A 25,948-nucleotide genomic window follows, 5' to 3' on the forward strand; every position below is an offset into this window, starting at 1 on the left:
CGTACCGGAAATTCATTTGAAAATAACTCCTGCGGAGCGGATTCGGTGTAGTGTGCGGGCCTGCCTGGTTCTAGAGCTGTGATGGGCAAAAGAGATCGAGTGGACCGCGGTAAGGACTGCTTGTAACTGACATTGTCGTAGGGTTTTCTTCGGCCTGTTGGGTAGCCGGGTGGTAGGTGTTTGCGGGATGCTGGTTTAGGAGTTCTCTTTCCAGAAGTTTCCTTGTGTGCTGAAGAGGGAGCCCTAGAATCCTGCTGGGCTCACTTCTGTGTCTTCTGTCGCAGACAAGAAAAAATCCAAGAAGAGGCAGTATGAAGAGGAAGACGAAGACGAAGACGATGCTCCTGGGAACGATTCTCAGGAGGCGGTGCCCTCAGCCGCTGGGAAACAGGTGGACGAGTCCAGCACCAAAGTGGATGAATATGGAGCAAAGGACTACAGACTGCAGATGCCACTAAAGGGTGACCATACCTCCAGGCCCCTCTGGGTGGTAAGCATGGCCGAAAAGTCTGGGTGGCAGCTAAATCTGGGACATTCTTACACCTCCAAAATGATGGCAAATGCTACTTGCCTAATAGATAGTATCATGGGCCAACCAGGTAACTCAGGAGGTAAAGGCTCTTGCTCTCATGGTAGGAGGAGAGACCCAACTCTGGCAAGTTGCCGTCTGACTCACTTTAGTGCTGTGACAATGCATTCACACACATACACATACAACACATACAGTCAACCAGTAAGCAGCATTTATCTATTCTTTATGTGTGTGGTATATGTGCACGCTCTGTGCAGATGTGCAGGGCTTGTTTACAGAGCCCAGAGACTTATGTGAAGATGCTTTTCTCAGTCACTCTTCACATATTTGGCCAGATCCCTGTTTTGGCTAAACTTACTGGCCAGCGATGCCCCAGCTTCATCTGCCTTCATACTGACCACATATCCCCAACCATCTCATCTCTGTAGTTATAGGCATGCAACACCAGTCCTGGTTTTAAACACAGGTCCTCATGCGTGCAAGCACTTTATATACTAAGGTATCTCCCCAGCCACTAACTAGTGGCTTTGGATAACTTTTTATGCTTTAAAAAAAGATTTTTAAAAACATCTTATAAATATGCATGTGTATCTGTTTCCAGAGGAGGCCCGAAGAGGGTGTCAGATTCCCTAAAACTGGAATTACAGGCTGTTATGAACTGTCTGTGCTGGGGATGGAACCTCGATTTTCTGCAGGGGTAGCCAGTGCTCTTAACCACTGATCCATCTTTTTAGCCCCCTTTCAAATTAGTGGAAGATAAAATTTTGTAGCTAGGTTTGCTTGGCTTAAAATACATAATGTTTGGTACTCAATTTGCATTCTAGCCAAAGGCAGTTTGAGGATAGTAGGTTGGGGAAGATTTCTGTATATGGAACCTTGGGAACCTTTTCTCCCTACTTTTCCCTGTTTAATTATAGGAACAGGACCCCTGAAGTTGCCTGAGGGATTGATTGTAGGAATATCCTCAGCCTTGGACAGTCACCCTTTTTGATAATGATATGAGAGTCTAGTGGTGTAAGGGTAACTTCTGTTTACACGATGTAATTGTTGTCTGGGAGGCCCACTGCCTCTTTATGCTAACCTAGGCCTAGTCCTGGAACCTTTTAGTCTCTGTGCCATCTAATTGAGGTCTAGAATGTTTTCCACCTCTTGAGACTTGCAGCTGAGTAAACATACCCTTTCTAGTTCTTTCTGAGCTCTGGCTGACTGGTTCACCTCAGCTGTTCTGGCTCAGACTCCCTCAAGCTGACTGGTTCAGTCTGGCTTCTCTCTTGGCTTTTCCTGAATAGCTCTGCCTGGCCTCGTCCTAACTTTGGGAATATGTTCTGATCTTTTGGCTCCTTCTCATTCTCTGTCTTGTCCTGTCGTCACTGTGTCTAGCTTGTTCTCTCTCTGTAACCTGTGTCTCTATAACTGTCCTGGTGAACCCGCCTCCTGCCTCCCTGTGCTGCTCTCCTCCCCCCTCAACTCTACTGGCTTCCTGCACTGCACTCTCCTCCCTGAGCTGTCTGTCTGTCCAGTAAGTAGCTTCCCTTTCCTCTCTTGTCTTTGAGAGTTGGATATATCCTATCCTCTCAGATCTTTCTCTTATTTGTCACTTTCTCTGCTACTCAATTAGACATCACTTTCAAACATGGCTGCTTCCTTCTACAAACTGACTTTACCTTCATTGTTGGGGATTAAAGGTGTGAACTGAAGGCTTGTCTGTATTCCACCCAGAGAGATTAAAGGTGTGTGCCGAGGGCTGAGCCATTCAACTAGGAAAAGGTTTTTTTCAGTAAGTAACACAATCTCAGGTTCACCGTGTGATCAAAGTGGTCTCTATAGCTCATTGATTTTCTTGCCTGTATGTTCACTTGGTGATTTTTAGGCTCCCGATGGCCACATTTTCTTGGAAGCCTTCTCTCCAGTTTACAAATATGCCCAAGACTTCCTGGTGGCAATTGCAGAGCCAGTGTGCCGGCCTACTCATGTGCACGAGTACAAGCTAACTGCCTACTCCCTCTATGCAGCTGTCAGTGTTGGGCTGCAAACCAGTGACATCACTGAGTACCTCAGAAAGCTCAGTAAGACTGGAGTTCCCGATGGAATTATCCAGTTTATTAAGGTGAGTTGCTAGGGATTCTAACTATCATGATAATGTGGCGGGGATGTGCTCAGGTACTTTATGTTGCCATTGGAAATGTCTGATTTGTATTTCCTTTGGTAGCAAAATAGCTTCTTCCCTAGCTGCTGCTGCTTTAGTTCCAGCCATGATTCTGGCTGAGACCGTGCTTTCTGTGAGTTACTCCTAGCCATGGGTTAGACGTCCAGGTCCACTCTGGCCAGGGTAGCTTGGGAAAACAGCTCTGAATGGATAGTGTCGTAGACTGCATGTACATATCGAAATCCTAACCCAATGTTCCTGTGTTTAGTAAGACCCAGTGAGGTCATAAGTGTCTCCTAATCTGATACTTGTCTTTATTAGGAGTTATAGAGTTGTCATAAGTCCCTTCTTTATGGGATTGTGTAGAGAGAAGGTGGTTCCGTACTAGGCAGGAGACCTTCCCACAACTTGAATTATCTGGTTTTGGTCCTGGTTCATTGATTTTGAGCAGTTAGAACTCTGAGAACATAAATTTTTGTTGTGGAGTTTTTTTTTTTTTTTTTTTTTTTTTTTTTTTTTTTTTTGATAGTTGGTAAATAGTTGCTTAAGATCTATGGTAAATTAAGTGTATTAGGGCAAGTCAAAGCTTGAAATGTTGACATGACGAGGGGACAGCAGTTGAACATAGGTAAATATTATTCACAGAAGATGGGAGAGTAGTTTTTGTTACTGTTGGCTAATCTGAAAGACTCCAAATTAGATTTCCCGTCTGGAAGTGGAAGACTGAACCATGAGCATCCATTCCCAGAGAAGCTTTGGACTCGGCAGATATCTCTGCTCTTGTGATGTGGAAGGAGAAAACACTAGCACTAGGCCCAGTCTTGGTCTATAGCATCTAAAGGATGGTAGTGGCATTGGGGCAATGCCGTGATCCTCTGAGGGGCAGCTCAAAATTTCAGGAGTAAGTTACGGTGCACATCCATACTACTGGACCCCTACCAGCCTTTATATTGTGCTGGGCAAGGTGGCACGTGCCTCTTACTTCCAGCTCTCTAGGGATGAGGATTATAGTCCAAGGTTAGGCTGGTTAATTTCTCACTTGTCTCAAAATTTAAAAATGAGAAGAGGCTGAGATTCTTCTGATTGTGGAAATGAGAACATTGGTGTAAAGGTCTAAACGTGAATGATACTTGAACTTGCCTTGTGTGACAGGTACTGCGTAGTACCTGCTGTGTGCCTAATGACTTGTGGGAACTGTATAGCTCTGGTGAAGCCGGATAAGGTCAGGACGGGGGCAGTGGCCATGCAGGGGAAAGTAAAATGAAAAACAGCAGAGATTTTAAACAATGTTTTGTAAATAAAAAACTAGGTATATGAATTATTTTATCCATAAAATACTGAGGTCAGTGGGAAAAGCTCCTTTTGGGCAGTTGTGGCTGTGCGTGAAGCTCTTACGGGTCCTGAGCACTGACTTGGCTGTGTCTCGGTGTTCCCTCTGCAGCTGTGCACTGTCAGCTATGGAAAAGTCAAACTGGTCCTGAAGCACAACAGGTGAGCACTGCCTTCTGCATGCCAGTGGGGAGGGAGGGCGGGGGAGGGCTGGGCTCACCCTGCTTACCACAAAAATGGGAAATCAGGGGACACAGGCAGGTAAAGAAGTCCCTCCAGCTGATAAAAGAGTGTTAACATCACAGCGGCCACACTCACGCTGTAAGCATTTCTGACCTTGGAGTTTAACTGTGCTTTTTCCCAGCTGCTAAGGTAGTTTTAGGAGATTTCACAAGAATGGTTATTTTCACTCTTGCTGGTTGCCTGTCAGTTTAACTTCACATTGAGACTCTCCTCTGACCCTTAGCATGTTACATCTTTGCCTGTAGCACCTATCTCTGATTTGACAACGGTGTGGGAAGAGTCACTATGAGGCTACAATTTTCAGATTATCTAATTGAGTTACAGTTGCAGAATGTTCTGGAAATGATGTGCTGGCCAGAAGGGACTTCCTTCCTCTCCTGCTTGTAGGTACTTTGTTGAAAGTTCCCACCCTGATGTCATCCAGCATCTTCTTCAAGACCCAGTGATCCGGGAATGTCGCTTGAGGAATGCCGAGGGGGAGGCTACTGAACTCATCACAGAGACTTTTACAAGCAAATCTGCTGTGCGTGAGCTCCTGGGTTTCCTGGGGGGCTGGGAATTTAGGGCCTCAGTTTTCCTGGAACCCAGCACTGTCAGTGGAGCTGCCTTGCTGCTCTGCTTCCCTTTATGGTTGGTAACAAGGTGCAGTGTTGTTTGACGCCTGCCTTTGTCTTACAGATTTCTAAGACAGCGGAAAGCAGTGGCGGGCCTTCTACTTCCCAGGGCGTAGATGCACAGGCCAAATCTGACATCCCCAAGGACCTGTTTGAATTTTATGAGCAAATGGACAAGGATGAGGAGGAGGAGGAAGAGACACAGACAGTATCCTTTGAAGTTAAGCAGGTTGGTGCTGTTTCTTGGTTACCAGTCTGGTCTTGTGTCAGCACCCTCTACTCTGAGATAAAAGGATCCCTGTACGTTTCTAAGTGTAAGCCATGACATTCCCCTGGGGCAGATATGGGCTGAGAGTCCTTCTGTGGCCTAGGAAGTTGCTCTCCACAGGATCCATTTTAGTTCAGATTAAAGCTCATTTTGAGGAGACCAGGAGTATGGATCTGTTGACAGAATAACTTTCCTATCTGTAAGTCCCTGGGTTCAATCCCTAGCACCATGTAAACTGGCTGTGGTAGTACGTCTCACAGCCTGAAAGGTTGAGGGCAGGAGGAATCGGCAGTTGAGGGTCATCCTCCACTACACAGAGAGTTTAAGGTTGGCTTGAAGTAGATGAGACTTGTCTCAAAAAGCAAAAGGAGAAAAACAACTAACCAGAAAATTCATTTTGACAGTGTTACTAGTTTGTGTTGCTTTTCTTTGCTAACCTAGTTGTTAGAAAACAAGATCTGAAATTGTATATATCCAGATAAAACTCTAGGTTTTGATCATGAGGCCTTTTTGAATGTTGTCTTGGACACCTTGGAGTTAAAATTATCAAACATCCTTCCTGCTGGCTCTTAGGAAATGATTGAGGAGCTCCAGAAGCGCTGTATCTGCTTAGAGTACCCTCTGTTGGCAGAATATGACTTCCGGAATGACTCTCTCAACCCTGATATCAACATTGACCTGAAGCCCACAGCTGTGCTCAGACCCTATCAGGAGAAGAGCCTGCGGAAGATGTTCGGGAATGGACGAGCACGCTCAGGAGTCATTGTTCTTCCCTGCGGTAAGTGAAGCCTGGGTAAGAAGACTCCATCTTTGCTAGCTGCCTTCTGCCCTGCTTGGTGTGTTTCCCTGCATAACACATTGCTTTAAATGGCCAAGGTCACTTCTCACTCAGGACTTGACTGGTGGTAATTGAAGTGCTTGCTTTGTGAAGCTCTTGGTCTAGGTCTGTGGTCCTCAATCTTCCTAATGCTCTGACCCTTTAATACAATTCTTATGCTGTGGTGACTCTCAACCATAAACTTATTTGTTGCTACTTCATAACTGTAATTTTATTATTGTTATGAATTAAAAGTATCTGCTGTTCAGGATGATCTTATGTGAGCCCTGTAAAAGGGTCATTTAATCCCTAAATGGGTTGAGACCCACAGGTTAAGAGCCACTGGTCTAGACCCTGTGGGTATCAGATCTCTTCAGCTTGGGTAGAGAATGATTATAAATATCTCTGTTAAGAAGCCTATGAAGGTTCTTCCTGATATCAGAGGTGAGAGGAAACCGGAACGCAGTGTACAAGGGCAGCCGTGCTGCAGGGATGCTGCAGGGCATAGAGCAGGGATTCTTCCTCCGTGACGTCAGCCGTGCCAAGCCCAGAAGTGTTGCTTGTAATGGGTGTGCAAGACTGAGGAAAGACAGTGCACACACACACACATATGTGCACACACACATATATGTGCACACACACATGTATGCATGCACTTGTGCACATCCCTCTGTCAGACTTCACAGTTCTAAGTGGTGTCAGGTTCAAAGCCAGAGGCCACAGCAGATTCATCTGGAAACGCCACCCCAGATAGAATTTGCAAAGATGGCCTTTGCCTTGAGTTCTCTTCATAAAGTTTCAGGGGTTATGTCAGAGTACAAGCAGACTCATTGTTGAACAGTTTTATTATTTTCACCTTAATCTTCGAGTAGAAGGTGATACTAACCTAAGAAACTCCAGGAATTTTATCTTATCTGACTTTGCCAGGAGCATGCACACTTTGTGTGTACCTGAGCCTTGATTGCCCTGTTAGTTAGAAGCTGCCACTTGCCTCCAGTGTATGCTGGGCACACGTGACCATGGGTAAAATGCTTCTTGCTTCAGCCCTCTTTAAAATGATGGTAGCAGGAGTGTTTCTCATTGTTGGCTCTAAGTAAGATGCCTGTAAGAAGCTGCAGACATGTGCCAGGTGGGTTATGTCTTTAGGAAGAAAACATCCTGAAGCAGTAAGTGCTACACGCTGGGTGTGAGGACCAGTGTGTGAACTTTGCCTACATTCTGGTGCAGTCGAGCTATTCTGTACACCCCTAACCTTTGTTTCAACCTGCTTTGGGGCATGACCATCTGGTTGCTTGTAGGTGCTGGGAAGTCCCTGGTTGGTGTGACTGCCGCGTGCACTGTCAGAAAGCGCTGTCTGGTCCTGGGCAACTCGGCTGTGTCTGTGGAGCAGTGGAAAGCCCAGTTTAAGATGTGGTCAACCATTGATGACAGCCAGATCTGCCGCTTTACCTCCGATGCCAAGGACAAGCCCATTGGCTGCTCCATTGCCATCAGCACTTATTCTATGCTGGGCCACACTACCAAAAGGTCCTGGGAAGCTGAGAGAGTCATGGAGTGGCTCAAAACCCAGGAGTGGGGCCTCATGATTCTTGACGAGGTGCACACCATTCCAGGTAAGGAGGTGACTGCTACGTCGATGACAGCTGACTTCTACCTGTTGGGTTACAGGTGGCTTCTGTGTATTCCACCCACTGAATAGTAAGGCTTTGAAATAACCCTAAGCATGGTGGGATGGACTTGCAGCCACTGACCGAAAGAATGATGCTTTCTTCCTTCCTTAACTCTTAACCCTTATGGTCCTGTGTGACTGAGCCAAGAACACTGCATAACCCTAGATGATATGTTGTGTTTTATTTAAATGAAGGCTGAAGTATGAGCTGTCAGTATATAAGTCTCACTTCTCCCATTGCAGGCATATCTTTTTTTTAAGGCATATATTTTTAAATAGCCATAGTGATATAATTTATCTGCCACAAAAGCTATACATTATAACATTATAGTCCAACAGGGTTTAGTAAATACCTAGAGATGTACAACCCTCACCATGATGTAGTTTTGGAATGTCTCTTTCATTTCTATTTGTAGTCAGCCTTATCTTCCTCTGCATTTAATGCTGGGCTTCTTTCTGACTCTGAAGAAGTAATACAGTATTTTCTTGTATCTGTCCTCTTTTCCTTTGCTCCTAATACTCACCAGTAATATGCTTCTTTTACTGAAGCACAATGGTCTAAGCAAATGGTTCTCTTTGGGTTCTGGTGGTAGTGGTATGTTGTTCCGTGTTTTGATTTTGAGGGATGTGATGTTATTGTGCTGCCCGGGCTAGTATCAGACTCCTAAGCTGACATGGTCTCTCCATCTCAGCCTCCTGAGTACCTGTGGCTATTAGGTATGAGTCAACATGCCAAAGTAGGCAGCTGTTCCGTGAAAAGAAAGACCAAGGCAGGTCTAAGGCAGAGATTCTTCTACTTTAGAGAGGTGTTTTTTTACAGCTTTCAAAATACTGATAATGGGTCTACTGTTTGGGTCTTCTTGTATGAGAGCTCTTCCAGAGTCTGTAGATTCCCGAGGGTAACTAGTGTTACTGTGGGTGTTCATAGAAGGTCAGGGAGAGATGGGATGTCTTTGAGGAGGACAACTCAGGGCAGCCAAGTGTCCACAGAGAAGTTGTGAGAGTGCAGTCAAGACTGGCACCCAGGCAGCTATCGGTGTCTCATAGGCCTCATAGGCAAGGTGGAGATTTGGCTTACACTTCAGTCTCTACGTGAGAAGCCATCTGCATGAAGGACAGAAACGGGGTAGCCTGAGCTGAATTACAGTAGAGATTACTGTAGCTGCTAAGCACTTTGGGAACAATGAAAGGAGACCCAAGAAGAGGCTTGACTGAGGGAGAGACAGTAAGATGAAGACAACCTGATTGGACAGACTATAGAACTCTGAACAGGTTGGATGTGAGGTCAGAAAAAAAAACTGAGATCAAGGATGAGGCGAAGGTTTTGGCTTAAGTGAAGAAAAGATACCATTTTCTTTGAAATGGGGAAAACTCTGGAAATGGCATGTTTACAGGGGGCAGTCAGAAGTTTGTTAGACTTTAGACATTCTGATTAGTGTTGTCAGATAAATTCAGGCAGTTCTCAGAGCGTTAGGAAATGGTCAAATGAAGAGACATTAGCATAGCTTCGTCAGCATTTTACTTTGTGATAATTTAGAAACTCAACTTTAGAGAGTACGGGTATCAGGTCTGTGAGGATTAAAGCTGATGGTGTAGAAAGTCACATCATAAATGAATTTCAGATTGTTCTGCGGTAGTTCCTTTGGAAGCTGTGTGTGAAGCCTGGAAGGCTGAGACGTTCTTCCTGAGAGTGATGCTGCTGTCCAGATGATAAGGGTGGAGCTCATAGTGTGCTCTCTGCTCCCTGCTCTGGCTCACAGCCTTCCTGGGTATAAAACTGAGGTCTGAGTTCCAGACTCTGCTCTGGTTTGAGTGTTGCATAAGAGTTCATATTTTGGAGGCATTTCTGAGAAATGGTGGAGTGTTTGAGACAAGGGTTTTGGTCATGTATTATCACCAACAGAAGGGATTAGTTCTGTTCTCCTGGGATGGCAAGTAGCTCCTGTAAGAGCCAATGGCTATAAAGAGCAAGCCTGGCTTCCAAAGTCCATGGGAGCTTCTCTGCATGTGTGCTACCGTCCTCTGAAGCTTACAAAAGTCCACACAGGGCGGTACTTCCTGATCTTGGGCTTTAATATGCATTTTGACAGCAGAGATGAACTAATAACATGTAAGCCCTATTGACTGACAACCAAGCCCCTAGACCTGCTCTTAAATAGAGATGACAGCATAGCAGTGAACTGCCTGACCTCGTACATTTGCTACATTGGTCCAGGACTGTGCTACATCTGAGACCTCAAAAAGAGAGATTGCTGCTTCCTTACAGGCCTTTTCCAAGGGATCCTGTTGGACCATTTTATTAATACATTTGTGTTGAAATGAACTGGAGAGATAGCTCAGTTAGGGCAGTACTTGCCCAATAAACATGGACCTCTGGGTTTGATCCCCACTGTCCCATAAACAAGGCATGGTGACACTCATCTATAAGCCTGGAATGAGGTGGGAGGATCAGGAGTTCAGGTCATCCTTGGCTACTAGTTCTAGTCCAGCCTGAGCTACATGAGACCTACCCCCCAATCTTAAAAAGAAATTGATATTGTAGCACTCGTGTATTAACAGCTTCCTCTGTAGAAGGTGCTTTGCTAGGTCTGCTACTGTTTTAATAAGAATTTATTGAGCACCTTCTAAGTTCATGCACTGTGCTTGGCATTAGAGATACAGAGGTACAGTTGAGTCATCCTAAATGGACTTTAGACTTAGCTTTACATAACAGTGACTTGAGCACCACCCAGAGTGAGGACATGCCTCCATTTATGTGAAGTTGAAAGAGAAGGCAGACTTTTCATTAACGGGGGTGATGTCAGTGGGACTTGTGGGATGCTGAGTGCTGCATCTGTGACCGTGAATCTGTCCTCTGCATAGCATGCCTCAGTTACCTGGGACAGTCATGGTGACTGCCGGAAGTAGACTAAGTAGACTAAGGAAATGCAGAAGTGGATGGAAGTCCAGACCAGGTCCTACTTTGTCCCTGATACCTGGTCTGCTTCCATGCCCGCAATGTGTTGTTCTTGTTGCCTGGGCCTCACATACTCTTCTTACTAAGGGAAGCCTCGGATCCTCTGGTGTTCTTCTGGGCCAGCAGTCTTTGTTTAGAGATAATCTTGACATTAAGTTTTCATTTGCTTGTGCCTCATTTTGTGTTTGGTATAGTTTTTTGTTGTATTTGCAGGTGTTGTAAGTTTTCAAAGTTGTTAAGCATTAGTGTGTATGAAATTTAAAATTAGCCACTGTAATTCTATGGTTCTTGTGTTTGATTTGTCTTTTGGACTATTCTGGCCTCTTCATCTTCTGATTGGGTTTCTTTTGAAGTATCATTGGCCTCATCTCTAATTAGAAGATAAACATGACTCATGCGTGTGAGAGACAGGCAGTGAAGACTGAAGCCAGGGTTTCACACATGGGAAGTGTGTGCTCTCCCACCGAGCTACACCTGCAGCTCCATGACTCAAACATTTCCCACATTTGGGAAGTCAGGCAGCCAGGTTTTCTTGAGAAGTAGACTAACAGCTCCCTGTCGGGTGGGAGTGGGGCTGTCTCCAAAACACTTGAAGCTTTTATATTTCCTTCCTTCCTGTCAGGGAGGGCATGTGCATGCCATGTCCAGCGTGTGGGTCATCCGGCTTGCAGTGAGTGTCCTCCTGCGGAGCCATCACACTAGTCCCCTGCTCCAAGTCTGTTAACCTTCCAGCCTGTTACAGATTTCTAAAGCTGTGGCCATGGAAACCTACAAACTGAAGGACCAGAGTTCAAGTCCCAAGGCTCCACATAAGCTGGCTTGCTAGGGTGCCATCTAGAATGTTAGCACTCCTGTGGGAAGGTAGGGTGACAGCATGAGCCCTGCATGCTGCTCATCTAGCCTGGCGTGTGCAGCAGTGCACCTCCAAAGGCCCTGCCCCAAGCAGGGCGAGGACCAGTGCCTGAGACCGTGCACACTGTAGCATGTGGGTGCCACTTTACACACACAAGCACAGACAGACACATTACATGCCCACACAGGAGCTTTAAAAGGTTGTGTCCCATTTATGTGTTTATTTGATAATCAGGAATTATAGCAATCAAAGCAAAGGAAGAAAATGAAAGATGCTCTTGATGAAAGAAAGTGTGTGTCACTGGGTGTTTTGTTTTGTTGACAGGGTGTCACTCTGTAGTCCTGGCTGTCTAGGAACTAACTGTATAGAGCAGGCTGGCCTGGAACTCTGTCTTGCCTCTGCTTCCAGGGTGCTGAGATTAAAGGCCTGTAGTATCATGACTAAGGGTGACTTTAGGAGGGAACAGGCACACAGGATGCTTAGGCAGGCTGAGGCTGAGCTTGGTCACTCCCACGGGCTGTTTGCTTTCTGAGTGGAGATAGTAGGAAACAGAGCAGAGCTGACTCTGTCCCTGCATCCCAGCTTCCCTAGCTGGAGCCTGGGCACAGGCTTCAGCCTGAGGAATTTGTGTGGCTTGCAGTCAAGTCTGATTTGCTTCCGGTGTCTGGACTCTTGACACTGTAGGTGCTGGCATTTGTGAGCTTGGAACTCCCTGGGGTCATGTGTCCTTTATTCTTCTTTCTGTCTTTTGAACAGGTCTAAAAGCCATCGTGAAATAGTCTTGCCTTGCTGTTCTTATCTGGAACCAGACTTCAGCTCTCTCATAGCAAGGCTACCTTATGGTACCTCAGACTGGCCAAGTTACAAGCTGCATGGTGCCTTCTCGGTGTAGAGAGTGCTGATGTGAACTTTCCTTTTGTTTGTGCAGCCAAGATGTTCCGGCGGGTGCTGACCATTGTGCAGGCCCACTGCAAGCTTGGGCTGACTGCAACCCTTGTCCGGGAAGATGACAAGATTGTTGACTTAAATTTTCTGATTGGACCCAAGCTTTATGAAGCCAACTGGATGGAGCTGCAGAACAATGGGTACATCGCCAAAGTCCAGTGTGCTGAGGTATGCACCCTGGGCGTCTGTGAAGTAAGGGCAATCTCCTGATACAGTCCTCCTGCAGCCAAGCAGGTCAGGACCCAGTCTGAATGAGCCTGGTGTCCTGTAGTCACCTGACAGGTGAGCCACACTTGATAACAGAGTGCACTGGAATCCTGTCTCTGTCCTATGACAGACCTGCCTCTGCACAGTGCCCTCCCTGCTGCCCTCCTTCGCTCTAAAGGATTGCTGCAGCAGCCTCTGAGGGCAACCACTTAGGCTAATTCCACTGCCAACGTCCCAGAAGAAATTGTCTTTATGGTGCTATTTCTGAGAACACGTGTTTTCTAATACGGCTTTAGTGAATACCTGTGTGAAAATCCATAGTCAAAGATAAGTCTTTGAAGGAATGACAGAACCACCCATCTTAGCACTTTAAAATGACTGCCACTCAGTAGAGCAGGGTGGCCTCTGGGAAGTAGACATCTGATTGAGATGAGTTTGGGAGACTAACCCTTCCATTGGTGTGTGTTAGCACCCATCTGCAGTGCAGTGTTGCTGCTCATTGCCTGACAGCATGTCCCTCCTTTCCTCTCCTGCCCTACAGGGCAGTCACTGGTATGGAACTTGTGTTATACTTGTCAGTCACCCTACCCACTGAGCCATCCTGCCAGCTCTGCAGAATTTTCTTGATCATGCATGTAGCCGTAGTGTATTCCTTTGAATCTTTCATATGATGTTCCCTAGTTTGATACATAACAATAGAAAACCCTTTTTAATATTGACAAATATAATTTTATTTATAATAATTATATTTAATCTTAAATTTAAAGTGTTTTTGTGAGGGTTTTGTTACTTATTTGGTGACAAAACTCTTGCCTCGCATGTGTAAGAGAGACTCTGGGTTCATCTCCTGCACACACACACACACACACACACACACACACACACACACACATTTATTAGAATATAATTTGTGGGTGAGGGTTGGAGTTCAGGAAACAGGGAGGAATGAGAACCCCTAGCACCAGGATGCTGCCTGGGAACATAGCTGCTGCATGCATGGGAACATAGCTGCTGCATGCATGGGAACATAGCTGCTGCATGCATGGGAACATAGGTTCTGCATGCATGGGAACATAGCTGCTGCATGCACGGGAACATAGGTTCTGCATGCACGGGAACATAGCTGCTGCATGCATGGAAACATAGCAGAGGGCTTTGCACTTCATGGAGAGTCTGATGTGCTGCTAGCCCTCCAAGAAGGAAAGTACAGGAGCAGTGCTGATGAGCGTGTGGTGGTGTGGTCTAAGTGGAGGGGGTGCTGGCTTCTCACACTAGCAGCTCGATGAAAATGATTACCTGGATAGGACTGCAGCCAGTGTTGAGTATTTATTAATTTTTCATTTTTAAACTATTTTGTTTGTATGAGTTGTTGTCTGCATGTCTGTCTGTATATCACATGCATGCAGTGCCCTTGGAGGCCAAAAGAGGACATTGGGTTCCCTGGGACTGAAGTTAGACAGTTGTTAGCTGCCATGTGGGTGCTGGAACTCCAATTCAGGTCCTCTGGAAGAGCAGTAAGTGGTCTTAACTGCTGAGCCATCTCTCCAGACACTATATTATTTTTAATTAAAATATAGTTACATCATTCTTTCCCTCTTCTCCCTCCAACTTTTCTAATCTTCACTCCCTGCTTCTTCCTCTAAAATTTATGGCCTCTTTTTGAGGATTTTATACAATTCTGCATATTGACCCTCTGTCATGTATAGCTTTCAAAAATCCTCTTCACTCAGCTGTTCAGAAGCTGTTTAGTTTTATGAAGCCCACTTGTCAGGTTTAGGCAGGTGGAATCCTATTCGGAAAGTTCTTTCCTGCACCACTGTCCTGTGGCGCCCGCTGCCTGGGGTCTCCACCAGCCGCAGTTTCAGGTTTCACGCTTAGGCCTTTGGTCCATTTGTGGTTGTGTGCACGGTGGTAGATACAGGCTAGTTCCAGTCTTCTGCATGTGCACATCAGTTTCCCCAGCACTATTTGTTGAAGATGTTATTTTTCCTCCAGCACGTTTTTGGCATCTTCATCCAGTATGAGGTGGCTGCAGTCGTACGTTGTGGTCTTTGGGTTTGTTACATTGGTCTGCATGTCTGTTTCAGTGCCAGTGCCGCATTGTCCTTATTACAGTATGTCTCGCAGTCTGGGATGATAAGTTCTTCAGCATTGCTCTTTTTGCTCGGGATAACTTGGGCTATCGGGGGTCTTTTCTGGTTCTATATGAAAGAGACATTGAATATCTTTCCCTGAAGAAATGTTGTGGGGATTTTAATTGGGATTACATTGAGTCTGTTCATTGCTTTTGGTAAAAACAGCCATTTTAAAAATATGAATTCTCCCAACTCACGAGCATGGGATGTTCTTTCCATTTTCACCGTCTTCCTCAGTCTCATTCTTCAGTGGTTTGAAGCTCTCAGTGTGTAGGTCTGCACTTCCCTGGGTAGGTTTGTCCCTAGATACTTTGTTCTCTTAGAAGCTGTGGTGAATGGCCGTGTGTCTGTTCATGGTCTCTTTCTCTGTATATTGGTGGTGTGTAGAAGAGCTGTTGATTTTTGCAAGTTAATTCTGTATCCTGTCACTTTGTTGGTTATTCGTAGACGTTTTCTGGTAGAATTTTGGGATCCCTTATGTGTAATAGGGATAGTTTGTCTTCTTTTCCTAATAGGAAATTTGTGTTTCTTTAATTTCCTTCTCTTCCTGTGTGTGACTGTGAAGGGTGAGGACAACTCATGGAATTGAGTCTCTTATTACTTTGTGGTGTCCAAGGATTAAACTCGGGTCAGTAGGCCTTTTACAGATATGAGCACCTCTGCTTTTTGAGCCATTCCACTGGCATTTGAAAAATTTTTTCCCTAAGCTAATTCTGCTAAATGAAAGAGCATCGAAAGTCCTTAATGTGGATGTGTGTAAAATGGTCCCCATTCCTTATTTGTACTGCATCTCAGGTGTGGTGCCCCATGTCTCCTGAGTTCTACCGAGAGTATGTGGCAATCAAAACAAAGAAGCGGATCCTGCTGTACACCATGAATCCCAACAAATTCAGAGCCTGCCAGTTTCTGATCAAGTTTCATGAAAGGAGGAATGACAAGATTATTGTCTTTGCTGACAATGTATTTGCCTTGAAGGAATATGCTATTCGGCTGAACAAGTAAGTGGGGCCTCCTGACCCCTTCCCATCAAGAGTGCCAAGTGCCTGTCTCTGCACGCTCAAAAACTCCCTGGGAGCCAACTGTGTTCCCTGCCCTTGTGCCAGTAACTTGTGAGGCAGAGAAACATAGGGTCGGAGGCTAGAAGTAGAGATGAGGAGCTTGGCCACTCTGAACTGGACTCCAAAGGCCAGGCTAAGTGAGGACAGGGGTTGGAGTTGAGGCTGGACCGTATGGTCCAGGGAAGTGGGTAGAGGCGGAGAGTCTAGAGTCAGGTGTGCTTGCTTTTCTCATCACTGTGACCAAATGCTTCAAGGGAATCAACTCAAGGGAAGATAAGTTTGGTTGGGTTCATGTTTCAGGGATGTCGTCTGTTGTGATGGTGAGTAGTTCCCTCACCTGCTTGCCTGCCCGGCTCCCTGGAATGAGTCACTTTCAACTCGTTTTTGTTTACTTTTTTACTTTTTAGCTGGTAGCTTTTGTGACAGTTTGGATTGTCACTGTAAAAAGCCTGTTAACTTCCTACTATGAGAGCTAAGGTTTTGCTTTCTCACTTGGCAGTCACTGTTCCTCCCTCATGTGGTAACAGTCTGAGCTGTGGGTTAAGCCAAGTCAGTGTTAGGTGGTTTTGACAGTTCCATTGTTGTCCAGACAGTTTTACAGTATACTATGATTGCATTTTCTCTTAAGAATATATTTTGTTTTCCTTGGGAATTTTCCTTGCTTTGGCTTTCTATATGTCTTCAAACTCTTGTTTGTAAGCACTGCTTCCCGCCAGTGGCATCATGGGAACTCCCAGTTCTTTTTCTTTCCTGTTGGACTCATGCACACCATTCTCTGGTTTTCCTCTGGTCTAACTAGGGTTAGAGTCCCTCCTGCCATCAGATAAGAGATATGAGAAATCTCCACAGCCAGTTCCTTGCACTGGAGCCTCCGTTGTCTGGTCTCAATTGCGTTTTGTTGGGACACATGACCTAGCAGGTTTGAAGGAGGGAAAGTTTGCCATCTTTGAATTCTCCTTTTCCTGTTACCTGTCTCCCTCTGGACCCTGCCTTCCTTCTGCAGTTCTCCCTTCCTTTTCATCCCATGTCCCTTCTTCCCAGCATGCTTTATTTTCTTGTGTTGGAAGTATACTGTGGCCTCTGGGCCTGGCTTCATTCTTAGCTTGTGGCAGAAGCCCTGGTTCAGGGCAGAGAATCTCCAGGTGTCCTTCACCGTGGGCCATGCAGGAGAGCGATGGGCTGTGCGGCACGGAAGTGGGCAGAGGGAACAGAGGAGTCCGATAGGTCACATTCCCAGCTGTGTGACCTCAGGAAGGGGATTTGCTGCTCTGAACCTCTCTTACCTCTTGGTCACATTGACCCGCAGCCCCATCACAGAGAGCGCTTGTGTTCTCCAAATGACAGGTCTCGTTATGGAGGGTTGGCACTCTTCTGTTCCATTTTCTGTCTGGGAGAAGCCTCAGAATCCAAGGGCCTGCAACTGTATGAGCAACTTTGCAGATAATAGAGGAGTTGCCAAAGGAACTCCTAAAGCCTGTTCCAATGAGTGTGGCTTCCCAGCCATTTTCCCAGCATGCTGTATAGAAAATGATAGGGGTCTTACATGGTCCTGGCTTCTCATGGTGCCAGAGACAGGCAGTTGTGGCAGCCTCCCCACAGACGAGACACTTGGTTGCGAGCATGCTAAGAGGCACACTACAGTGGTGATGCTGTATGCAGCGGAAGAAGCAGTTGGCTGTGGCCCAGGCTTTGGATGCTTCTCTAGGCTCCTGATCTTCCATTGGTGTAAACTGGGAATCTGCAGCCTGCCTTTTACATTTCTAATGAAATGTCCAGCTTCATGGTGTGTCCAGGGTGCCCAGTGCTTCTAGTTATTAGTGCTGTACTGAGAAGCCATAGAGTAGGCCACTGGTGTTCTCAGACAGAAAGCAAGGGAATGGTCCCATCTGCACGGGGGAGTGGGCAGCAGGGCTATCAGATAGCCTTTGCCCTCTGCTGGAAAGCTGGAAACAAAAGAGATGTTGAACTAGGTGTTGAGGGCGAGTGCTGAGAAGCAGTGAGGCTGAGTCCTCTTTTCTGCTTTTGGATGCCTGCAAGTGTCATCCTCAGCGGCAGTCAGCCTGTGGTTAGGATGCAGCAGTGTTTCTTGGATGCTCTCACTGTCTTTGTGAAATCAAGGATTCTGCTTGCCGTAGATTCTGCCTACAGCCACAGGCATTGAAGCAGGAAAAGCAAAGCTGAGAAACAGTCAGTGCCAGTAATTTTGGTACCAGGAAGACAGGCAAGAGAATCTGAGTGGGAGGCCAGCCTAGCTACACTGTAATTTCCAGGTCCGCCTGTGGTACCTGTAAAGCCCTATCTTCTTAAAACAATACAAAACAAAGCAAAACACAACCAATACAACTAGGAAAATCCCAGAAGCAAAGAAACAAGAGAAGGAATTGTGAAGAGAGGTGAGCCTGGGCCCAAACTGAGAAGAGGGAAGGGTGAGGGCTTGGGGTTGGTTAGAGGAAGTGGTCTGTAGCCCTTGGTGCCGTGGTGAGAGGAAGCGGTTTGTAGCCCTCAGTGCCGTGGTTCTTCTGATACTCCTGTTATGACAGGGCTTTCTCAGTGCTTTAGCTACTGGACATTTAGGGCAGAAGGCCAGACTTCAGTAGCCCTGACCACTGAGGAATGTGAAAAGGAGAGACAGACTTTATCAGCGTGCTCTGGCAACAGAAACAGGGTCCACTAGGGCCAGGAGATATGCATAATTAAGCTGTTCTGGCCAACGTCTGCTCCATCATCCTTAAGATAGTTTGGGTGAATTCTCTAAGGTGGGCTCATAAATTGTTGGTAGCTGGCATGTCTGGTTCCTGCCAGCTGACCAGCTCTAGGATGTACCTTTGTCTTATAGAAAATTGTGTCCTCATATGGTGTATGGGGTTGTTTGTCTTGCCTCAAGGTTTTGCTTCCTTGAATCCAACGTAACAGGGTATAGGACAGAAACACTTGGTGCCTTTATCATTTTGGTGGTGATAGTTTGGTTTGGTTTTCTTTTTTGAGTTTTTTTTTTTTTTTTTTTTGTATAGAAAATAGATTCTTTTTTCATGTAGTATATTTTGATAACAGCTTCACCTCCTTTTGCTGCTCCCAGTCCTGCCCTTTCTGTCTGTCATTAGAAAGAACAGGCTTCTGAGAGATAATAATTAGATATGACTATAAAATATAATAAGATAACAAAACCCATTACATCAAGGCTTGACAAGTGTGTCTTCATCCTTAGCTAGGGATGAGACAGGTCAGGTAGGCAGACATCCTAAGTGAGTGTTATGTTGTCTTAGTTACTTTTTTTTTTTTAAGATTTATTTATTATATATAAGTACACTGTAGCTGTCTTCAGACACACCAGAAGAGGGTATCAGATCTCATTATAGATGGTTGTGAGCCACCATGTGGTTGCTGGGAATTGAACTCAGGATCTGTGGAAGAGCAGTCAGTGCTCTTAACTGCTGAGCCATCTCTCCAGCCCTAGTTACTTTTCTATTGCTGTGGTAAGATCCTGTGACTTATACAGAGGAGTGTTTAATGTGGGCTAATGGTTTTAGAGTGTTTGCATTCATGATGATGGAGCCAAAGACATGGCGGCAGAAACAACTGAAAGCTCGCATCTTGCTCCTCAGGGGGAAGGAGGAGGAAGGAGAAGAGTGAGCCAGAGCAAGCACTGGGAATAAGAGGAGCCTTCTGAAACCTCAGAGCGTACCCTTAGTGACACACCTCCTCTTACAAGTACATTTTCCCAATTCTCAAAAAATTTCACCAACTGGGGACCAAGTATTTAAACATATGTATCTATGGGGTCATTTTCATTCAAGCCAGATTCAAGGAATCTGTCCTTAAGGAAATGACACAGACACAAAACTCCGGAAAAGATACCAAGCTTGTACCTGCTTTAGTTACCTTGTAGGCCCAGATGAGAAGCCAGTGCTGTGTAGCAAAAGCAGTTTCTAGCTGCCCGTGTGTGATTCTTTGTTGTTTCTAAACTTCCCACTTTTCCTCTAGACCTTATATCTATGGGCCCACATCCCAGGGAGAAAGGATGCAGATTCTCCAGAACTTCAAACACAACCCCAAAATCAACACCATCTTCATCTCCAAGGTACGTACGTAGTACAGGCTTGTGGAGCAGTGCCTCAGTTTTCCTGGGGCCTGGGAGGTACACCTGCGCTCTGGGATGCTGGCTCTTATATGCTGCAGGACTTCCTGTGTAACTTACTGACCTAGGGCTAGGGTTAAGGAGTGGCAGCTCTGGGTTGTGTGAGAGATAGCGTAGGGTACTTGTGCCTTGTAGATTAACTGTGAGGGCTTTTGCTTTTCAGGTTTGTTCCACAGTTCCCTGGAATATGGGGATTTAAATTTTATTTCCTTTACAGAAGGCACTATGTGTGTTTTCTGCTCTGGCAAAAGCAGGTGTTGGATAAGCTTCCTTTTTGGAGCTGGAGATGCTAGGCATTTGGGAAGCTCTGTCCTGAGCCTGATGTGTCTTGATGATGTGCCACAATGGCCTTGGGTAGGCCCAGCTTGAGCATGACAACATTGTCACCAGTAAAGTCACTTTTTTGAATATGGGTACCCTTGTATTTTAGGTGTTGATGCTCAGAATTGAGATTTCATCTTGATTGGTTTTTCCTTTGATGAGAATGAAGTATCCTCCCTATTTCTTTTGGTTACTTTTGGTTGAAAGTGTATTTTATTAGATAATAGAATGGCTACTCCAGCTTATTTCTTAGGACTGTTTGTTCGGAAAACCTATTTCCATCCCTTTACTCTGTGGTAATGTCTATCTTTGTTGCTGAAGTGTGTTTCTTGTATGCAGGAGAATAATGGATCCTGTCTGTGTATCCCGTCTCTTAGTCTATGTTGTTTTATTGGTGAATTGAGTCCATTGATGTTGAAAGATACTAATGACCAATGACTGTTAATTCCTGTTATTTTGTTATTGATGGTGGTACTATGTATATGTGTGTTCTTTGGGTTTGTTGTAAGATGATTAATTATGTTTTATTGTGTGTAATTACCATCCTTGTGTTGGGGTTTTTCTTCTACTATCTGTAGGGCTGGATTAGTAGAAAGATATTGTTTACATTTGGTTGTGCATTTGTGGCACAACCAAATGTAAACAATATCTTTCTACTAATCTTTAAGTTAGGGATGTTTTTCTTCTGTCATTTCATTGATGTTTTTTCTTTTGAACTAGGAATCTTCACCTTTTCTATTTTTAATATTCTTAAGTTTGGCCTTTTCATTATATCCTGAATTTCCTGGATATTTTGGGTTAGGAACTTTTTACACTTGACATTCTTTAAGACTGATGAATTCGTTTCTTCTTTGATATCTTCTATACCTTAGATTCTCTCTTCCATCTTGTATTCTGTTGGTGATGCTTGCGTCTGTAGTTTCTGTTCTCTTTCCTAGGTTTCCATCTCCAGATTTGCCTCCATTTGTGATTTCTTTATTGCTTCTATTTCTATTTTTAGTTCTTGCACCATTTTGTTCATTTTCTTCACCTGCTTGATTGTATTTTCCTATATTTCTTTAAGGGAGTTATTTATATCCTCTTTAAAGGCCTCTATCTGGACCTTGCTAAGAAGAGGAACAGACAGGGCTTAAGTGATCTCCAGAGCTACCGTAGACTCTAAAGCATGGATGGGCAGGTAGCTTAGTGTGAGAGCATGCCTGAAGCCCTGCTTCTATCCGTAGAACTACAGAAGTTTAAAAAATTTAAATTCTGGACTAGTTGATTTGTTGTTGTTCTTAATGTTCCCTATATAAAAACTCCCAAACTTGTAGCTGCCTTTTTTCTATAGGTTGGTGACACATCCTTTGATCTGCCGGAAGCAAATGTCCTCATTCAAATCTCTTCCCATGGTGGCTCCAGACGGCAGGAAGCCCAGAGACTTGGGAGGGTACTCAGAGCCAAGAAAGGTAATGCCGCTTTTCCTCTGCTGCCACTGGCTGGGCCTGCCCGCCACAGCCTCCCTCCCACCACATAGCTTCCAACATGGGGCAAGCTGCTGCTGTGTCTGCTCACAGAGTTAGGGAGACTTGGTGGGAAAGTCTTTATTCCTTCTCAGGGATCCATGTTCTCCATAGTAGCTTTGAATGAGAGTTTTTACCAGTAACTTCAGCTGCACTGGATCTGAACACCCTTTTCTGGTGTCTTCAGGTAGACACATAGCATATGCTCACACAGACAAGCAGACATACTCATTAAATTTCATAAGAAATCAGGTCTGGAGATGAGCACTGCTCTCTGAAGAGGCTCCTGGCCTCCACACTGCTGTCCATCCACATGACAGCTGCCTCTGCTTCCCACTCTCTCAGGACTTCTCTTCCCTTTAAGGCCTTACATTCTGTCAGCGTAGATTGAAGCGTTTCTGTCTGTATGCTCTCCATTCCTCCTAGAGACCCAGCCATGGCCTTGAGGCTCTCTTATAATATCCCTGATTTTTAAAAGGAACTATGTGTCTGCTTTCCTGTGCAGACCAATCACTGCAGCCTTTTGATCGTCCTTTCAGCAGGTCCCCAGGATCAAACTTAGATCACCAGGCTTGGCAGCATGTGCCAACATCCACTCAACCATTCTGCTTGTCCTCTTTGTTTCTTTTTAAGTGTTTGTTTTTAGTTTATGATGCTGGGGATCAAACCCAGGTTCTCTTTGTGATGCTAGGGCAAGTCCCATACTGCCCAGCAGGATCCTCAGCCCCTTCTCTTAACTCACAGATAGACAGTAATTTTGATGGGTCCCCATGTAATTAGGGTGATTGCACATTGGCTGAAGAGCTTGCCTTCTACAGCACTTGCTTCCCCCTGGGCTCCCAGTGGGTCAGGGGCCGTGTGGATTTTCTTGTCTTTCACCTTTTTTCTTTAGGGATGGTCGCAGAAGAGTACAATGCTTTTTTCTACTCCCTGGTGTCCCAGGACACACAGGAAATGGCTTATTCTACCAAGCGACAGAGATTCTTAGTAGATCAAGGTTACAGCTTTAAGGTATGTATTCATTTACCTTTGGTTAGGCTATAACAGAGGTGGAGGCACCGGCCTGGGGCAACATTCAGGCAGGCTTCGTGATTTTTTGTCTCTGTAAATTGCTGGAATAACACTGTGCTAGCCTGGCAGTTCTGAGGGCTAAAGGGGATTAGGATGTATTGTGGAAGAGGGGTGTGTGTGTGTGTGTGTGTGTATACACGATTCCAGATCATATGTTCTTAATGCTGTGCTTAAGGTCTAAATGAGCAATTCCACCAGGCATGAAAGGCTATCCCATTATGACCACAAACACATCGATCTTTTAGATTGGATGGCAGTCCCTTAGGAATAACTTAAATGTGGTGCTACAGATTTGCAGCACTTAACCACTGAGGTTACATCGGTTGATGTTACATTGCATGATAAAGAAACAGAGGAAAGAAGACACCAATACCTACTGTGCATTCCTGTGTGCTCTTAACACAATAGGGCAGAAACTGTTCAGATACATTTTCCATTGGTCTCTTTAAGCACTGTTGAGATTGTCATTTTTCACCTCGATCAGAGCAGCCCTGCCACGCTTCTTTAGCCCCCACGTGAGTTCCTTAGTCAGAGTTAATGCAGGCAGGCCTGTTTAGCTTCTTCCCTTGAGTTTCTGCCTTGACTTTCCTCAGTAGCGGACTGTAGACTGGACATGAAAGTCGGATAAACGCATCCTCCCCAGCAGTTGCCTTCGGTCAGGGCACTTGTCATGGCCACAGAAAGGAAACCAGAACATCTTGCTGCTGATAGAAAATCTGGTCAATTGTTTTTAAATTTTTACTTTATGTGTATGCTAAGTAGTGTGTTGTGTGTTTTCCCTTCCTCGCTGGTGCAGTTACAGATGTGAAGAGTTTCTATAACCCTCAGATTCCTCTTCTGATATGCGTGTTCAGAGTCCTTAGTGTCTGTCTAGAACTAGTAGTCAGGCTCTGGGTGGAGCAGGCGACTGGGAGCAGCTGCAGTGGGATATCGAGGGGAGAACAGGCTGTGTTTCCCGTTGTTGTTGTAGGTAATCACAAAGCTAGCCGGCATGGAGGAAGAGGAGCTGGCATTCTCCAGCAAAGAGGAGCAGCAGCAGCTCCTGCAGAAGGTGCTGGCCGCCACTGACCTGGATGCAGAAGAGGAAGTGGTGGCTGGAGAGTTTGGCTCTAAATCTGGCCAGGTGAGTGAAGAGAGAGGTTCTCCTGTATGTGGACACACGTGTACAGACATGCGCGTGCGCGCGCACACACACAAACACACACAACACACACACACACACACACACACACACACACACACACACAGGCCTATCAGCATGCAGCCAAGTAGGATTAGAGGAAAACTGAAAATTTTTGAAGAAACAACCGTGTTATCTTTTAAATGTATTGTAAGGCAGAGGGACTCACAGTGTCAGTGACTGGGGTCCTGTTTGTCTGTAACGACAACCTGCTAATGTTGGGGCCAAGGACGAGAACCCTTCAGGCTCTGGGGGTGCTTTATCTGTTGGTCTGGGGTTAATTGGCTCACCCTGCTTTCCTTCTCAGTAAGAGGGCTCAGCCTTCAAGATGAGTCTGTTGATGGACTCAGAATAGTGTAAATATGTTGAAAACCCTAGAGTTTTCTAAAAAGACCCAGCTTTTCACATGTATTTAGTGAAGGCCTGCTGTGCCCCAGGCATGACCATACAGTGGAACTATAAGGAGATTATGATTATCAGGCCCTTCAAGGAGAGAAGTGAAATTAAATCAGATGTTTCAAGAATTCTCATTTCTGAAATTCAGTGGTATTAAGGCTGAAAGATCACCATTATCTAGAACAACACAGGAAGGAAGCAGCAGTTGCCACTTGGGCAGGTGCCAGGACCCTCCAGTTAAGATCTCTCTCTTGCCAGACCATCTGCACATTATCCAGGGGCTAGGGTGACCTTTGTTGCTGTTGGATCAGTCCTCTGAAATCACACCATGACATTTTTCCGGACATCTGTCTGGTTCAGGTGCAGACTCCAGGATTATGTGGTGCTGGTCACACCCATCTTTAGCTTTGTTTTGTTTTGCTTGAGATGGGTGCTGCTGTGTAACTGGCTGGCCTGGAACTCAGATCTACCTGCCTCCTGTCTCTCCTGCCTCCTGCCTCTAGGGCTGGGATTAAAGGCATTCACCTTGCTCTCCCAGCTCCATATCTATCTTTGTTCTTGCCTGCATTTGTGCCTGTATCACATGTGCGCCTGGTCCCTGCTCAGGCCAAAGGATGCTTCGGATCCTTGGGACTGGAGTTACAGATAGTTGTGAGCTGCTAGAATTGAAATCACAGTCTTCTGGAAGGACAGCCAGTGTTCTTAACTGCTGAGCTACATCTCCAGCTCCAGTTCATTCTAAAAACCTTTAAAAAAAGAATTATATGTTATATATATATGAATACACTGTAGCTATCTTCAGACACACTAGAAGAGAACATCAGATCTCATTACAAATGGTTGTGCGTCACCATGTGGTTGCTGGGAATTGAACTCAGGACCTCTAAAAGAATAGTCAGTGCTTTTAACCTCTAAACCATTTCTCCAGCGCCCCAATAGAAAGATGTGGTGCAGGGGCTGAGGGTATCATTTGGTGACAGGATGTCTGCCTTGCATGTGCAGTACCAGGCTCAGGATTCTTACCTCAGAGCCACAGAAGAAAGAATAAGTTCTCTTGAGCAGTCATCATCAAGGGAGACCTTGTACTGAATTTGATTATGAGTGTTGTAAGAGGGTTTCTTTGGATATTACCCTTAGCCTGGCTTCTCCCTCTTTTCCACAGGCATCCCGGCGCTTTGGCACCATGAGCTCTCTGTCTGGGGCAGATGACACTGTGTATATGGAGTACCACTCCTCCCGAAACAAAGCCTCCACCAAGCACGTGCACCCACTTTTCAAACGCTTCAGGAAGTGACACCTACCCTGTGCTCAGCTGAAGACTGGCTGCCTGGGTCAGAGTTGAAAAAAGAGACTTCTCAGTGTGATTGTTTCTCTCCCAGACTATGGAATTTCCTATTGACCTATTGACTGTGCTGAAAACCAGTCAGCGTTGGGGCTTTGACTGCCTTCATGGGTCCCAGAGTTAAAAAGGAAAGAAAGACTGCTGCTGTTAAAAAGGATAGAAAGACTGCTATTGTTTTTTTATTCAAATTTGTTAAGAGTGGATCATTTCTGTATATAAAAATTATACC

At 45.4% G+C, this 25,948-nt stretch overlaps 1 protein-coding gene across 1 annotated transcript; it reads left to right on the top strand.

Annotated features, from left to right (window-relative positions):
- Positions 1–25,948, top strand: ERCC3 (ERCC excision repair 3, TFIIH core complex helicase subunit). The gene is made up of 15 exons (XM_080919868.1): positions 1–109; positions 285–490; positions 2,403–2,639; positions 4,120–4,169; positions 4,638–4,773; positions 4,929–5,093; positions 5,706–5,910; positions 7,248–7,562; positions 12,356–12,540; positions 15,510–15,712; positions 19,754–19,850; positions 21,559–21,676; positions 22,623–22,741; positions 23,772–23,924; positions 25,540–25,948. Exons 1-15 carry the CDS (start codon positions 82–84, stop codon positions 25,669–25,671), a joined length of 2,349 nt encoding a protein of 782 aa, XP_080775994.1. The 5' UTR covers positions 1–81; the 3' UTR covers positions 25,672–25,948.

This window comes from Micromys minutus, assembly GCF_963924665.1.
Source record: "Micromys minutus genome assembly, chromosome: 8".
Classification (NCBI taxonomy): domain Eukaryota; kingdom Metazoa; phylum Chordata; class Mammalia; order Rodentia; family Muridae; genus Micromys; species Micromys minutus.